The sequence below is a fragment of the Neolamprologus brichardi genome, chromosome 11, assembly GCF_056152115.1.
Source record: "Neolamprologus brichardi isolate AB-2024 chromosome 11, ASM5615211v1, whole genome shotgun sequence".
Classification (NCBI taxonomy): Eukaryota; Metazoa; Chordata; class Actinopteri; order Cichliformes; family Cichlidae; genus Neolamprologus; species Neolamprologus brichardi.
In genome coordinates, this window is record NC_142114.1 from 17,983,222 (window position 1) to 17,998,927 (window position 15,706).

Here is a 15,706-nt window from a genome sequence, read left to right on the forward strand (position 1 = left end):
TCCTCAGCGCCCTCGTTCTGCGCGCGCCACCCTTTCGTCACTATTGTGCGCCGGATGTCACGCTACAACGTGTTGAAGGAAATTTCACGTGTAGAAATTTTCGTCCTGCATCGCTCCACAATCACACTATAATTAGTGTCTGCGGACCTTAAAGTATCCGGTTTATTGGTGAGTATTTGAAGAATCGATGCTGCGATTCGCGCTGCAGCTAAAGAGCGGTTCAGTGGCGATAAGCTTTGAGTTGTAAGGGTATACTTTTTAAAACTGTGCGGTCAGGTAATGGCTGTGAAACTGGTCACAAGTTTTTAACGAGGCTGTTTGATAACAGTCTGATCATACATTAATATTTAAACCGTTTAATCCCCAGCAGATGAAGTGGGGGAATTATTAATAAACGATTTATAATTTGTTATAACCAAACATATTTATTACTGTTTCAACAGTAAAGAGACCCTCTCTGTAACACTACATAATTTAAACACTGCTTGGAGCTGAATTTATTGTACTGATGTTGGGCGGTTTTCTTTCCCGCAGATCTCCATCCAAAACAGTTTTACTTTTTTTCTTCAGTGACGCTCATCTCTTTCACACATACTGTATTTTTTGTTTGGCTTAGGGTTTTAAAACACTCTTGCTGTGTTTTCTTTTTCAGACTGTCTGTGTAGAAGGAAATCATGGGTCGGAAGTTGGATCCCTCCAAGAAGTTTAAGAAAGGTCCGGGTAAAAAAACCCGGAAGCAGCAGGGAGCAGAGACAGAGTTGGCCAAGTTTATAACTGATGGTAACTATCCCATTCCAAGTCAAAAGTTTCTGTTTTGGAGGTTTAATAAAACACACTGTCAACATTGTGTTATTTTTTTATATTTAATCTTTGCAGAGGACACTGGATCAAAACGTCTCTCAAGTAGAGCCAGAAAAAGGTAAGAGGTGGACTGAGGATGTAACATGACATAAAACAAATGTGTTTACAAGCTCCTAATTCATGTTAAAATTTTTCAGAGCTGCAAAGAGAATCCAGAGTTTGAAAAAGCCCAAAGATGTTGCTGAGGAAAAGCCTAAGAAAGGTAAACAATTAACTTTTTCTCAGTCTGGTCAACGCATGATTTAAATATTTGCCCAGATGCAAGCATGAGATTGTTGTTTTGATGGACCATCCTTCTCCAGTATCATTACAGCTATGTAAGCAGTTGTTTATTATTGATTATCAAGGGCAATTTTGGGAATATCGGCAAGGGATAATGGTCCAAGGTGAACAGCAAGACTAAATGTGATTCATAAGCCTTCTATGGAAAAACAAGGATTGAAACATTTTACTTCACCCAGATTGGGGTTTCCGCGGCTCGTTGGCAGCATCTGCTGTTCGTCCTCTTGGGTCTCACCCCCTGAAGGAGGGGTCCAAGGGTTTCAGTGCTATGTAGATCAGGAGGTGGCCTTGTTAGTCTAATCCCAAGTTACTGAAACTGGTTTGTTAAGTATCTCAGAATTTTGTTCATGAGTGAAGGGAGACAGGAGCAGGAGACTAGCAGAAGTATTGGTGCGTTAGCAGTTATGCAGCTCCTGTACTGGTTTACTGTTGTGTGAGCTTTGGGTAGTGACTGAAAGAATAAGATTGCAGATATAACCAGCAGAAATGAACTCCTTTTGAAGGCTGTCTGGACTAATCCTTAAAGTTTGCGGTGAGGAGGTTGGTCATTCAGGAGGGGCTTTGAGTGGAGCCATTATTCCTGCACATGGAAAAAAGCTAGTTGAAGTGGTTAGGGCATCTCACCAGAAAGACTCTTTGGCACCTCCTAAGTGAGTTGTTTCAAGCCCGTTCCACTGGGAAGAGGTCCTGGAGCTATCCAGAGGCTTTTGAGCTTGCATCTCTCGGCTGGCTTGCTAACAGCTTGGTCCAGTCGTCAGTCCACTCACAATCCTGAATAGGATAAACGAAAGGAAATGGAGGGAGGGAGGGATGGATGGATATTGATTATTAATGCATCTTGTATGTGTCATGATTTCAGCTCGTGACATTTAAGACCCTTAAATGTCAAGGAAATAAATGAATAAATACACATATATTTACTGTTTTTTCTTTCTTTCTTTCTCCCTAAAGGGTTCACAGATGAGAACAGCAAATGGTTGAAACCGTCAAAGAGGAAGCGCAAGATTGATGAACAAGAAAGTGAGGATGACAGTGATGAACACTGGGAAGAAGATGATGAGGAGGAGGAAGAGGAAGAAAAGGTTGTAGAAAAGAAAGACCAGCAGAAGAAGGGTGTAAAAGGAGTGAAAAAAGAGGAGGCCGACGTTGATGACGATGACGACGACGACGACAATGATGATGAAGGCGATGATGATGAAGGCGATGATGATGATGAATGCGATGATGGTGATGATGACGACATGGTTGATGACTATGGTGTTCAGGATGACAGCGATGAAGCAGCAGAAGATGACAGCGATGGAGAGGATGTATGTGCTCTTTCTAACCTTTTTTACCCTTTTTCTTTTTTCTTTTTTTTTAGTTTTATTCAGAAGCTGAAACGAAATATTCTTCCAGCCTGGAAATGTGAAGATTGAAGCCTCATTTTATTAGAAAATTTTCACTTATGAACTTCAAAATCTGTTTTCAGTGGCACTAGGTCTTATTACAGTTACATTTTTAAGAGAACATTGTAACAGAGGCTGGTTAACTTAGAGCTGTTTTTTTTTTTTTTCTTTTTCTACCTCCAGCTTCTTCCCATTGAACGCGCAGCCAAGAAAGAAAAAAAGCAGAAAAAGTCCAAGGCTCCTGATAGTGATGAAGATGACGATGATGAAGACGATGAGGATGATGACGAGGAGGAGGAGGAGGAACAGGAATCTGATGCTGACATGGATGAGGAAGATGAACTAAAAACAAACATTGACGAAGAAGATAAATTCAGGCTTCCTAAACCAGAGGAGGGTGAGTTTCTGTGAAGTTTTTGTCTTTTAAAGCAGCAAATGTGCAAAAAGAAATTCTCTGATTTTCTACAAACAATCCAAATTTATTTTTTTGGTCCACATTTTCTAGGACTTCTGCCTCTAGACCTGAAGGCAATCTATCAGCGGATAAAGGACAACATTGACCTCCTGTGCAATTTCTCAACAAAAAGAGAGGAGGGGAAAGACCGAGCAGACTACATCTCACTTCTGAAAAAAGATCTCTGCACCTATTACAGCTACAACGAGTTCCTCATTGAAAAATTTATGGACCTATTCCCTCTTTCAGAGGTGTGTTTTCTTCCGTGCATGGTTTTGGTTTGTTTTTTTTGGGTTTGTTTGTATGTTTTTTCATTAAATCCTGATTTAAAAGAATTCATGGATGCATTGATTTAAACATGAAAGGTCTAGCTGAGAATATCTATTTGACTTCAAACATTATATTTTCATTCTGCCTTACAGCTGGTTGATTTCCTCGAGGCCAATGAAATTCATAGACCTGTCACTATTCGAACCAATACACTGAAAACAAGGAGGCGGGACCTTGCACAGGTAGGTGCCTGATCTTAAGAGACATGGACAAAATTGGCATTTAGAATGTTTTAACAAGTTAAAATACATAATGTGTGTCATGACTGTTAGCTATTTTGTAGTTTATTGCTTTAAAGATTGTATCTGTTGTGATATAGAATTGTTTTTGTTGAACAAAAATCTGGCAGCCAGGATGAAGAATTCTGTACTTAGGTTAGCATTTTCAGAAGATGTGTGGAATATGAAGAAGTGATTATTAATATAAAACGGCTAATATTAATCTCTTCATGTTTTACTGAATGTACAAACAACCACTTCTAGAATATTACATATATATTATATGTGGATTTACTGTTGATTATGGAGTTAAGAAGCAAAGTCTCACAAGCCTAAAAAGCAGTCATTAACATCTGGCAATGTGATCAGGGAGAAATGTGCATCCCCTACCCGGTTGATACTTGGTTGCTGGATGTTGGTTGCTAGGTTAAAATCTGTTGCACAGAGGGAGCGGTGCCATAGGCCTCGTATTGAGGGCTGTGGTCACCCTTATTGTGGGAGGGGCCAACTTCTCAAACACTCACCAAGTTGTCATAAAAGAAAAAACTACTTAAATGACAGGAGGAAACTCAAGTCTTTACATATTGAATTCACTTGTTTGTGCTTTTCCTTGTTTAGGCTTTAATCAACAGAGGAGTGAACCTTGATCCACTGGGGAAATGGTCTAAAGTGGGTTTGGTTATCTATGACTCCTCAGTACCTATAGGTAGGTTTCAAAAGTTATGTAAGTGACCAGCTTAAGCAATTAAGGATGCTAACTGGGGAATATCTGAGTATGACTGCAGCTTCTTTACATGTTAACTAGGTGCAACTCCGGAGTATCTGGCCGGTCATTACATGCTCCAAGGAGCCTCCAGCTTTTTGCCAGTCATGGCGCTGTCTCCACAGGAGGGAGAGTTGGTGTTGGACATGAGCTCAGCTCCAGGAGGAAAGACTACCTATATTGGTAAGATGTATTGCCTTTATTGCAAATTATGTTGTCATTTCACCCTTAAAAATAGTGGAGTCCTTATGCAGATGTTCTCACCCTTAGCTCAGCTGATGAGAAACACAGGGGTAATAGTGGCTAATGATGCCAATGCTGAAAGACTGAAGAGTGTGGTGGGAAACATCCACCGTCTGGGGGTCACCAACACTGTGGTCTGCAACTATGATGGCAGAGAGTTCCCAAAGGTATCCTGTCTAAATGTGTAGATCACCAATATCTGTGGGGTTAAGCCTTATTACAGTTCCAATGTTTTGACCTGTTGGAATTCTGCTTTAAGGTCATGGGTGGGTTTGATAGAGTGCTGCTTGATGCACCCTGCTCAGGCACAGGAGTCATTGCTAAAGATCCAGCTGTGAAGACGAGCAAGGTAAAAACCAAAAAAGAAACTTTTTCTGTCTTTATATACACACACGTCTGTTTGCTTTAAGTAGTGTGCTAATACTTGTTTCTTTTTGTCCTTCTGTTCACTGACAGGATGAGGTGGATATCAATCGTTGTGCTCACTTGCAGAAAGAATTGATTCTGTCTGCCATCGACTCGGTCAATGCTGATTCCCCATCAGGAGGATATCTGGTCTACTGCACGTGTTCAATAACTGTATGTGGAAACTCTGAATTTGTACCAAATTTATGTACAAACATAGTAAATATCAGACGAGCTTGGTAAGTGATTGCATTATTTTCAACTAGGTGGAGGAGAATGAATGGGTGGTGGACTACGCTTTAAAGAAAAGAAACGTCAAATTAGTTCCCACAGGACTCGACTTTGGCAAGGAAGGCTTCACCAAGTAAGTTGGATAACCAGTGTTATTATTTTAGGAGCAAGTAAGAAATTGAATAAAACATGAATATTTTCCTTCTTTTAGTTTCAAAAAGTTCAGATTCCATCCAACTCTGCGACTCACGCGGCGATTTTACCCTCACTCCCACAACATGGATGGATTCTTTGTGGCCAAGCTGAAGAAGTTCTCCAACATTATTCCAACTGCACCACCAGGGAATGGTAAGAGTTTTTGTCATAGTTTCATGTCTATGTTTATCATGATATTTTCCCTTTTATCACTAACTAAACATCTGTCTTTGTTGTTGTTGTAGAAGATGAGAAGGCAGAGGCTCCTGAGACGACAGCGGCCACAGAAGCTCCTGAAGAGAAAAGGTCCAAGAGCGACAAGACAAAGAAGACTGTCCTCAACAAGGCAGGCGGCCTGAAGCAAGAAAACAAAGCCAATGGAACAGCAGTCACGAAAAAGGCAATCATCAACTCACAAGGCAAAAAGGAGTTGCATACTGGACCAAAAAAGGCAAAAGTCGCCAAGATGGATGGAGAAACTGTGAAGGGCACAGAAGCCAAGAAGGCAACAGATGATGGTAAAGCATCAAAAGCTGACACAAAGGAAGGAAGCAGGTTTGAGAAAAAGCAGGCCACAAAGAGGAAAACACCCATTAAGGCCAAGAACAGAATGGGGAAGAATAAATTCAACAAGTTGAAGCACATGTTGCAAAAACAAAACGCCGAGTGACAGTGTGTTAAATGCATGTTTGGATTATATTAAAGCTTTGTTACACACCTGGATCCACCTCTGTCTGATGAAGCTGCTCTGTTTGTGCAGCAATTGTGTCAAACGTGATTGTAACATGGCTGCGTGCTGATGATTGGACTCACAAACAATGCTCCTACTAAAGCTGGAGCTTTCTTGTTTTATTTCTGTATACAGATTCAATCCTTTCCATAATCCTGTGAGAAATAAATCTTTTAAGAACACTTAATACTGACCTATGAGTCATTCACACACACAAAAGGCACATAACTCAAAGGATGAAACAGTGTTGTGTCCAAACATATCAGATTATTCTCAAAAAGCTTGTTAAAAACTTATTTTAGCGCAATGTGCAATGTGTCCTTAAAAGAAATTTGAGGAAATTGGACAAATGGAGGAGTGGTGGGTATAAAAAAATCTACAGCAGATGAACAGTGTTTAAAAAAAACTGTAACAAATCCAGAAAAGACTTGACTTGGGACCTGAGAGGTCCATCTGAATCCATCTGTTTGCTGAAGGGGCATCAGAAGTCTCAGCAGTTCTTGACGGTCACCGTTCCATTGTCTAAAGAAGGGAAATGGGGAAAAAGCTGAGGCATGCCAAATTAGACAAGAACTGGACTGAAAATCAGTGGAAACAGGTCTTACAGACTCACAAATCCAAATTTGAAATTTTTGGTTCAGATCATCACCACTTATGTTTACATGTGTTCCAATAAATTGCTGCATCTATTTCACATTTTCAGAAAATATAAAGAAATTTCTTGTAATATGTGTTGTAATTTCACAAGGTCGTTTCATTTATTTATTTTCATTCAGTCACCTAAAGACGTTTATTGTTTTATTCTTTAGTTGAGATTAACTATAATAACCTTGCTAAAAATACAAAAGACTATCTCTAAAAGGAGTACAGTTATCCTATCAATCTAAATGATCTTGGACGCTCTTGCATACCTGTTAGTGTTTATTACCTATATGATAATTTGAGTATTACACCTGTAATTGGCCGTACTTTGGATGGCAGTTGATTGTTCCTTCGGTGTTGGGTGCGCTCTGGAAATAACCAATCAGATCAGCTCTATCTCGGTCCGGAAGCTGTGTTGTTTACATTTTCCAAGATGGCGGCGGGAATGTATTTGGAGCATTATTTGGACAGTAAGTGAATTTGTATGTGTTTCTGACGCATTGAAAAACATTCTTAGTCGTTTTATAGTTTAATTTATTTGTGTAGTGTATCTCCTGGTCAGCTTCAGCGCGGAAGGGAGTGTTCTAACGGTTTCCTAACGATCAGCGGTTTAGGCTCAGTCTATTTGCTGGAATAGCGCGTCGCACAGGAGCAAAGAAAGGCTCGCAAGCATCCTGTATTGCCACTACTGGCACAAGTTAAATGCAGTTAGCATTCATAGTCAGCTGTATTTGTGCCACTTGTTGTTTAATGGGGTGCTTGAGAATTTTAAAGCTTAACCGAAAAAGCATCACTTCAGACATTAGATTTGGCTAGCCAGTGTTGTTATTTCATTGTTTCGTGTTGATTTCTTAAAAATCTTTGTTCTCCTGCCTTCCTGCCACACCAGGCATAGAAAACCTGCCCTTCGAGTTGCAGAGGAACTTTAATTTGATGAGGGATCTAGATCAACGCACAGAGGGTAAGCTCAGTGAACACGGATCTTCATTAACCCACAAAACACGGTTCTTAAATGGAGGTAAATGGGTTACCCCCACACAGGGACCCCAACGAAAGTCCGAGGAATCATTAGATTACTAACGAAAAAAAAGCCCCGTTCTTAAAAAAAGCCCCTAATTATTATTATTATTTGTCTTCTTCTTCTTAACACTTGGATGTATTTTTATTTAGTGCTCTTACATTGACACAGCTTGAACCCTATCTTAATGTGTGATGAGGAGTCACATAATAACATTTTTAAGTCATCTTTATTCATATATTATTTTTAAACCCCAAAACAAATAAATGATCAAAATAAAATAAATAAAAACACTATTAATAATAATAACAATAATAATTATACAGAGTGAAAACAATTAGGTGTGTTATTATGTATTTATATGTCCTACTCAAAAACATTTTTAAAGGTTTGGTGTTGTGGTTAGTGCTGTCTACTTACAGCAAGTAGGTCCTGGGTTTAAATCCAGTTGAAGTCCTTCTGCCTGAAGTTTACATGTTCTCCTCGTACTTGTATGGGTTCTCTCCGGGTGCTTTGGCGTCTTCCCACAGTTCAAAGACATGCATGGAGTTAGATTAATTGGTGATTCTAAATTTGTTTTCCGTCTGTCAGTGTTAGCTGTGCAAATAGAAGGGCGAGCTGTGCTGGGTGTATCCTGCTTTTGGCAGCTGGGATAGGCTCAAGCCACCCCAGCAACCAGAAACAGATGAGGAGAAGATGAATGCATAGAACCCAAAAGTTTATTAACAGTTTTGAAGCCTTAAGATCATAATTTACTGTTTTAGGTTGCTGGTTTTATGCTTGTTAAATAAGAAAACTGAATATCCAATTGTGTTATTTTCAAAAACATTTTGACTTATTTGTGTGAGGTATTAAAATTATATGTGTAATCACAGACAGCGTTGTTTAGAAGTTCTTCTCATCTTTTTTAAAAAAATTATTATTATTAATTTTTTTTTTTAGATCTTAAAGGCCAGATAGACTCTCTGGCTAAAGAATACACTGCCAATGCCCGGACTCTCTCCTCTGAGCAAAAGCTGTCCATACTGAGGCAGATCCAGCAGTCATACAGTAAATGCAAGGAGTTTGGAGATGATAAGGTGCAGCTGGCCATGCAGACCTATGAAATGGTTGGTATCTTAATAAATAAACATATTGTGACACATGTTTATTGGGAGAAAATAACTTGAAAAATACACTGCCCTGTATTTAAGTAAGCATGGCGTGAATTTTGTGTAGGTGGATAAACACATCAGACGTCTGGACACGGATCTGGCTCGGTTTGAGGCTGACCTGAAGGAAAAGCAAATCGAGAGCACAGACTATGATTCCACCTCTAGTAAGGGGAAGAAAGGTGGGTTAAAACTGTATTTGCCCCCAGTCACGTGCTCAGTTACGTAAATCCAAACTCAATATAATGCATGTCTTGCATGCTTTTGTAATCCTAGGAGATTCCAGGCAAAAGGAGAAGAAGGCAGCTAAAACGAGGTCTAAAGTGAAGAGTTCAGATGAAGACAGCAGTCCTAAGAGTGCACAGAAGAAAGTGAAACTCCTTCAGCCGTACGTTGTGCACTGTTTCGTTTTTGATGGTCTCGTCATTGTTTTTTTTTTTTCTTTTAAATTAGTGTCACACTCTTTTTCTCACACACAACATTTTTTTAATCATCAGAGGAGAATTCAACAGCCCTTCTTCCAACTTTGGGAACGTGCACCCATCCGATGTGCTGGATATGCCAGTGGACCCCAACGAGCCCACCTACTGCCTATGTCATCAGGTCTCCTATGGCGAGATGATCGGCTGTGACAACACTGATGTGAGTTTTGTATTAAAATGCCCTCTTACACTCAATCAGAGGACACATGAGATCGGTATGGACATTTACATTTAATGTTGTTGAATATGTGTTGTCGTTTGTACAGTGAACCTGCTCAGAAAATTATAAAATTTGAAAGGGTACATGGTTTAGAGCATGATTCAGTAAAAGGACTAGATGTTATAGTCCCTGATAATGCATTGCTTTGAATGGAGAGAATCTTGAGGAAAGGCAGCCAAGGAACTTCACCAGCAACACATATCGTTGTGTGCCTCAACTTTTTTGTATTGTATTGTATCTTTATTTTGGACATATACAGAAAAAAAAACCTTCCGGTCTTTTACCCAAGCAAATCTGCAATTTTTTGGAGGATTAGAGATCTGATCTAGATTATCATATTAAGATTTGGGACACCGTCAGTAGTGGACCTTGGATTCATCAGGTGTTTCGCCCATTATCACTAGACACCGTCATCCAATGAGGGCCTGCCAGGGTTCATCAGGCCACGGAGTGTGTCACTAGTTTATGTTAAATTGTTATTTCTCTTCTTCTTTCTTCTGTTTAGTTTTCTACAGTTCATTTTCTCCTATCTATTCACTGCAACTGAGAAATAATACTTACCTCTTTAGCATTTATGGAGCCTCACTTCTTCAAAGGGATAGAAAAGGTGATAGAGAGAAGTAAGAGAAAAGGGACAAGATAGGAGAGAGCAGAGAGGAGAGCCGGAAGGGGGCGCCCGATCTGGCTTCCCACACCTCCCCGCCGGATCGGGATGTACGCTCTTCCTCCCTACTGCCTCCCAGAAAAGGGAAGAAGAGTGGAATATTTTCTTTTCTCTCACGGTTAGCTGACTGCCTTAGCTGCCCAAGTGATGTCAGCCCTTTTTAACCATAGCCAGTGACTGGTCCTCTCAGCAGTGTTAGCTAATTCTCTTATAGCCTGCCGTTGTGCCTGTCCTCTGATCCCAATCTCTCTAAGCAGTTTTGCTGTAGTACTGGCAACAAAGCCCCTGCACCCCACTTCCACCGGGCGCACCTTGATCTTCCAACCTCTGTCCTCTGCCTCAGCTGCCAAGTTGGCATACCGCAGCTTCTTATGCTCAAATGCTTCCTCGATTGCTTCCTCCCATGGTACTGTCATCTCAATGATGTACGCAAGTTTTTGGGAGTTAGACCAAACGATGAGGTCTGGTCGCAGAGCACAACCAAATCAATTTTATAACCCACTTCAAGTGTCATAATATAAAGGCAAATCATACAGAGTAACAGAAACAAGAACTGGTGTTCTGAACGCTTTATATATTTTCTGGTGTTTTCTGGCTCTTTTCACTGGAGAAAAGAGCATTTCTGTGTAAACACTCAAAGGAGGCTGGACCACAGAGGGTCTTGGGATGCTTACTTTGCAGTTGCTTCATTTAGCTTGTGACAGTTGTCTTTTGGCATAAGATGGAATGTCCCTTTTTATTGTCTTTATTGAACTTGAGAGGGAGATGTCCAGTTGTTTGGGTTCAGTGTGCTGTCCTTATCCACATATCCACTGATCCCATTTTGTTTGGCAATAAAAAAATGAAATATATTAATGATTGCCCACTTTTATTTGAGTTTTGTTCTGCTGTTTCAATACGAACCAAATTAAAAGAGGCTTGGTTATAGTGAAATTCTCACACACATCCCTCTGATGTCCTCGGAACCACCAAACACAGGAAAACAGTTGTTTTTTTTTCATTTAGTGCTTATGGTCGATATATTTTTAACTTGGCGGCAGTTACATGTGTTTGTTTTAACCAGTTACAGTATGTCAGGGTTCGTATGGGTGCTTGAAATTCTTGAAAATGCTTGAATTGTAATGTTGTCTTTTCAAAATTTGAAAAGTGCTTGAATTTCAGATGTGGTGTTTAAAAGTGCTTGAAAGTGTAACTGTATTTCATTCACCACAAATAACTATCTGATTGAACAGTTTTCTTATCAGATAGAGAAATAAAATGAGTCGCAAAATGTAGAGGCAAAATTTCCCCGCCTGGCTGCCTTGTGTCTGTTTCAATATGTGACCCCGCCCCTCCCTCGGACAGTCGGGGATAAGTGCGCTAACATACCTGTAGGTCGCTGTTTTAATGAGTGTTTGATGGAAAACAACAATGGCGGAGTTTGCGCTCTCCAGTCGCGTGATAGGTGAGTCCTAGTAAATAATTTTCCAGTACGTGTACGTTACACATGCTATTTTTTAAAAAAATATATGATTATTATTTTGCTAGCTATCAAACTCGTTGGAGAAATGATTGAAATGCACTGAGTGTGATGCAGTATGGCAGCGCTATTATGGAATATGCTGTGAACTTAGCTAACATTACTTAGCAGTGATATGAGTTAATTTACTCAAGTGAAAGCTTTAAACATTAGCCTGATACATAACTAGCTAACTTAAGGCTTTCTGGTTAACCCTCTGGGGTCGACAGACCCAGAGTCTCCATTTCAACTTGGGTCGAACGTGCGGACTTCAAACTATATACCAGTGTTTAAATTGTGTTGCTAGGCCACGTAAAACCAATGTTTTTTGTTTTTAATAAAACAGTGGCGTTTACTCCGGGAAGAAACGGTAAAAACGGCCTTTTCTATAGAGAGCGCTAGCAAACATGCTTTGATTGTGAGTGGAAAAACAACAGTCATTGGTGAAAAAAGAAAAAACACTCCTTTATATTGGTGGAAAAATGTACCACGTCGACCAATAAAAAAAAAAAAAATGATATGGCAACATGTGGCATTTGGTTGTTTGGGAAGAGAGGGAAGTTTTAGGAGTGAGCGAAAGAGAGAGAGAGACAGTTTTGATACATGAGAAATTTGGGAGGTTTACCGTGTTTGGAGTCTCAAGTTAGTGTGGTGTCTTGCGTAGTTAGTGTGTAGTGTAGTCGTTGTTTTGTTTTGTGTGTCAGTTCTACTAGTGAATGTGACAGTTGCTGCAAAAAAGCCACCAAAGGCAGATTGCAGTGTAAACGCTGTGTGACACACCTGCTGTCAGACCTGCAGGTTTATCCCTGTGCTGTTCTCATCTGTGTTATAGTGGACACAAACTATTTTTTGGAGTTGCATAAATAATTTTTGTGCCTTCTTATTTGATGCAGAACACCTGATTGTTCTGTAGATAATTTGAAATGGTTATATAAAAAACATCTGAGCCTTGGCTGCATTTTTAGGTAAATAGTACCATATAACTTTGTTGTTTGCAAAACTTGTGCATATTTTTAAAAATGTACAATTTCTATTTGCATTTCAAGTTATGAAAATGATTTGTTAAACATGCCTGTGGTTTTTACAGTAAAAAATATCACTTTCTACTCCTATTTTAAATTTTGTCTGAATTTAGATGAATTGTTCTGATACAGTATGTCAAAATGAGAAAATAACAGATTGGCAAGATAAACAGTTTTTAAAGTTGAAATATAGAGGCCAAATCAAAAGTAGTCAAAACGGCCAATTATACCCTGGACCCCAGCTTTTTGGAGTATTTGAAATAATGGTAATATGAGGGACCGATCAATATGGTCACAAAGAATAGCCACTTGTTTCTGTGCTACCAAAGTTCCCTGGCTTTCATTCAAAATGTGTTTATCTTCAGCACCTGAACATTAAACTACTTAAAACTCATAAATGTCTTCAAGCTCACACTGAGACCTGTGGGGCACAATCAGCCACTGAGACAGTACACACATTTATGTGTATTTGTATATGAATATTTCATGCTTTAAGGCTGCCTGTTTATTTAAGGGAGATGAACAAAATACATTGGAATTGTACATAATAATATCACAGATGATAAATTCAATAGATTTTAAGTAGATGCTTGTGCATTCTTAAAGTCTTATATGTTGAATTGAACTATGTTATCTGAAAAGCTTGAAAAGGGACCTTGAAAGTGCTTAAAAAGTGTTTGAATTTGACCCTGAAAAAGGCGTATGAACCCTGGTATGTGGAAAGCTTTTTTTCCAAGATGTCTGGTCTTGTCAGTTTTTAGCTTATTCTACAGGAGAAGAATGTTCATAATCAGACACATCAAGGAAAGGAGCATAGAAAAGAGAAGAAAATGAGGCTGCATTAAAAAATACAGCAGCTGCTTTAGTAGTTTATACCTGTTCAGCTGTTCATTAATGCAAAGAACTAATTAGCCAGCCAATGACAGCAACTCAATGCATGTAGCTATGGTCAAGGACCTGCTGAAGTTCCATCTGAGCATCAGAATGAGGAAGAAAGTTGAATTAAGTGATTTGGAATGTGACATCATCACCATTGTGGAGCTTCATGGATATGCAGCTGACAAATCTGCAGCAACTGTGTGACGCTATCATGTCAGTTCGGACCAAAATCTCTGAGAACGTAATCAATACCTTGTCTTTGTGCCACAAAGAACTAAGCAGCTCTGACGGCAAAAAGAGGTCTAACTTGGTACTAGCAAGGCTTGCCTATTAAAGTGTCTGGTGAGTGCACATTTATGCAATAAAGGCAAAGCCAGAGGATTGTGGAAAGTGGTTTAATATGTAGTAAATCACCTTCTAGTTCTAATTTCCCGTTACTTATTTGCTTATAATGGCGTTTTAAGTGGATGGAGCCCTGCTATTATCAGATTTAAAAATCCATCTGTACATCTTAACAAAGGAAGAGAGGTTGCATTTGGAAGTGAGTAAATGACAGTGTGTCCCTTTGTGACATTTAATAAAGCACACAAAATGTGGTACCTTCACTGGTCCCTTTAATGAAGGAATGATATTATTTATTTTAATATCAATAAATACCATCCACATATCAAAAAAGGTCACGACTGTATAATTGTATCATACAGAGCTGAATCTGCGAGCATTAAATCAGATTAATAATAAAAAATAGAAGCTGAAATGGTATTATGTGTCTGTTATACTTTATAAAGTGCATGTACAGGCTTTCTCTTACATACATTTCCAAGATGCTAACCATAAATTAAGGTGCTGCAGCCCGGTGCCTCGCTGTGTGGATAAGGTCACAGATGGCAGTGTGACTGATTTATTAGCAGAAGCCACACTGTGAATATTACATGTGATGGCTCTTTTTGAACAGATTGTTCTCTGTCATGAAAAAAATGTGATTTTTGTCTGTCCCAACTGCTTCATTTGCACAACACTTACCAGTATTTTGTCTGTTTTTGTTTTTTCCCAGTGTTCCATTGAGTGGTTCCATTTCGCATGTGTGGGGCTGACAACCAAACCGAGAGGCAAATGGTAAACAAAACTAAAAGAAATTGAGACTGTGATCTAATTTCACAAATGTGTTCAATAAGAGTGTTGAAAGTGTGCACCCTCACCACTCTTCATATATGCTATGCAGGTACTGTCCACGGTGCTCTCAGGACAGAAAGAGGAAGTGAGAACAAATGGTTGTCCTGGAACGAAACACGGACTCTGATCAGATGGAAAATGAGAAGAATATTTCTTCATTAGTTACTAGAACTTTTTGTTTCTCATCTTCCTTAACATTTGGTGCTTTTTAAATTTTGGTTTACGTACTTGCCTTGGTCTGATGCAGAATGTTTGAAGGAGCCAAGTGTTACAAATGTATTTAAATTTTGGGGTTTTTTTTGTTTGTTTGGTTTTTTTTTTAAATGGTTAACACTAATTTTGAGTTTTTGTTGTTACCTTTGGTGCTCTTTTTGTGACTTTTTTTTTTTACATTTTATTTTCTGAGTGATTAATAAACACTATAACTGCCCATAATGGTATGACATTTGAATTTTCCACAATACTCTATACCGTATTCACATGTACAACTACAAAATTATATTTTCTTCCAAAAAGACCATGGATGATTTGTCATATGGTTAGTTTCTTGTGCTTAGCCTTGGAACACTAGTTTAATTTTTCGATATAAGAAGAGGGCAAATTACAAAAAAAAAAAAAAAAAATGCTGAACCTTGACAGTATTAGTCACCTGTGGTAGTGAATTGAACCATTTCATTTTAACATTTGACTGAGTGCTGCATAGGAAGTAAGATTTTTTTTTTTTAAAGTATTGTCATTTCTGTAGCTGAAATATTGGTACCGGGGAGAGGGGGTGATTGTGTTTCAATCATTTGAATACAGCTACTACCTCAAAAACCTTTTCTCTGTCCTCCTTTGTGTGTCTCTGCGTTTGTAAA

General features: G+C 39.0%; 2 protein-coding genes across 2 annotated transcripts; both read left to right on the top strand.

The window, feature by feature from the left end:
• The first annotated feature begins 50 nt into the window (after positions 1-50).
• On the top strand, positions 51-6,303 carry nop2 (NOP2 nucleolar protein homolog (yeast)). The gene is made up of 16 exons (XM_006802890.3): positions 51-168; positions 653-780; positions 877-919; positions 999-1,063; positions 2,095-2,453; positions 2,715-2,928; positions 3,037-3,236; positions 3,408-3,497; positions 4,152-4,239; positions 4,339-4,479; positions 4,567-4,706; positions 4,799-4,888; positions 4,996-5,118; positions 5,211-5,308; positions 5,387-5,523; positions 5,616-6,303. Exons 2-16 carry the CDS (start codon positions 675-677, stop codon positions 6,038-6,040), a joined length of 2,319 nt encoding a protein of 772 aa, XP_006802953.2. The 5' UTR covers positions 51-168; positions 653-674; the 3' UTR covers positions 6,041-6,303.
• Positions 6,304-7,103: 800 nt separating this feature from the next.
• Positions 7,104-15,667, top strand: ing4 (inhibitor of growth family, member 4). The gene is made up of 8 exons (XM_006802889.3): positions 7,104-7,212; positions 7,632-7,703; positions 8,703-8,869; positions 8,979-9,093; positions 9,188-9,299; positions 9,409-9,553; positions 14,731-14,792; positions 14,899-15,667. The coding sequence occupies exons 1-8, from the start codon at positions 7,176-7,178 to the stop codon at positions 14,936-14,938; spliced, it is 750 nt and encodes a 249-aa protein (XP_006802952.1). The 5' UTR covers positions 7,104-7,175; the 3' UTR covers positions 14,939-15,667.
• The last annotated feature ends 39 nt before the right edge of the window (positions 15,668-15,706 follow it).

Bases quoted from the DNA above. Each gene is read 5' to 3' on its own strand.
- nop2 (XM_006802890.3), top strand. From the start codon at position 675: ATGGGTCGGAAGTTGGATCCCTCCAAGAAGTTTAAGAAAGGTCCGGGT. The intron at 2,929-3,036 runs GTGAGTTTCTGT...CACATTTTCTAG, and splicing joins GCTTCCTAAACCAGAGGAGG to GACTTCTGCCTCTAGACCTG. The intron at 4,480-4,566 runs GTAAGATGTATT...TCTCACCCTTAG, and splicing joins AGGAAAGACTACCTATATTG to CTCAGCTGATGAGAAACACA.
- ing4 (XM_006802889.3), top strand. From the start codon at position 7,176: ATGGCGGCGGGAATGTATTTGGAGCATTATTTGGACA. The intron at 7,213-7,631 runs GTAAGTGAATTT...CTGCCACACCAG, and splicing joins TTTGGAGCATTATTTGGACA to GCATAGAAAACCTGCCCTTC. The intron at 7,704-8,702 runs GTAAGCTCAGTG...TTTTTTTTTTAG, and splicing joins TCTAGATCAACGCACAGAGG to ATCTTAAAGGCCAGATAGAC.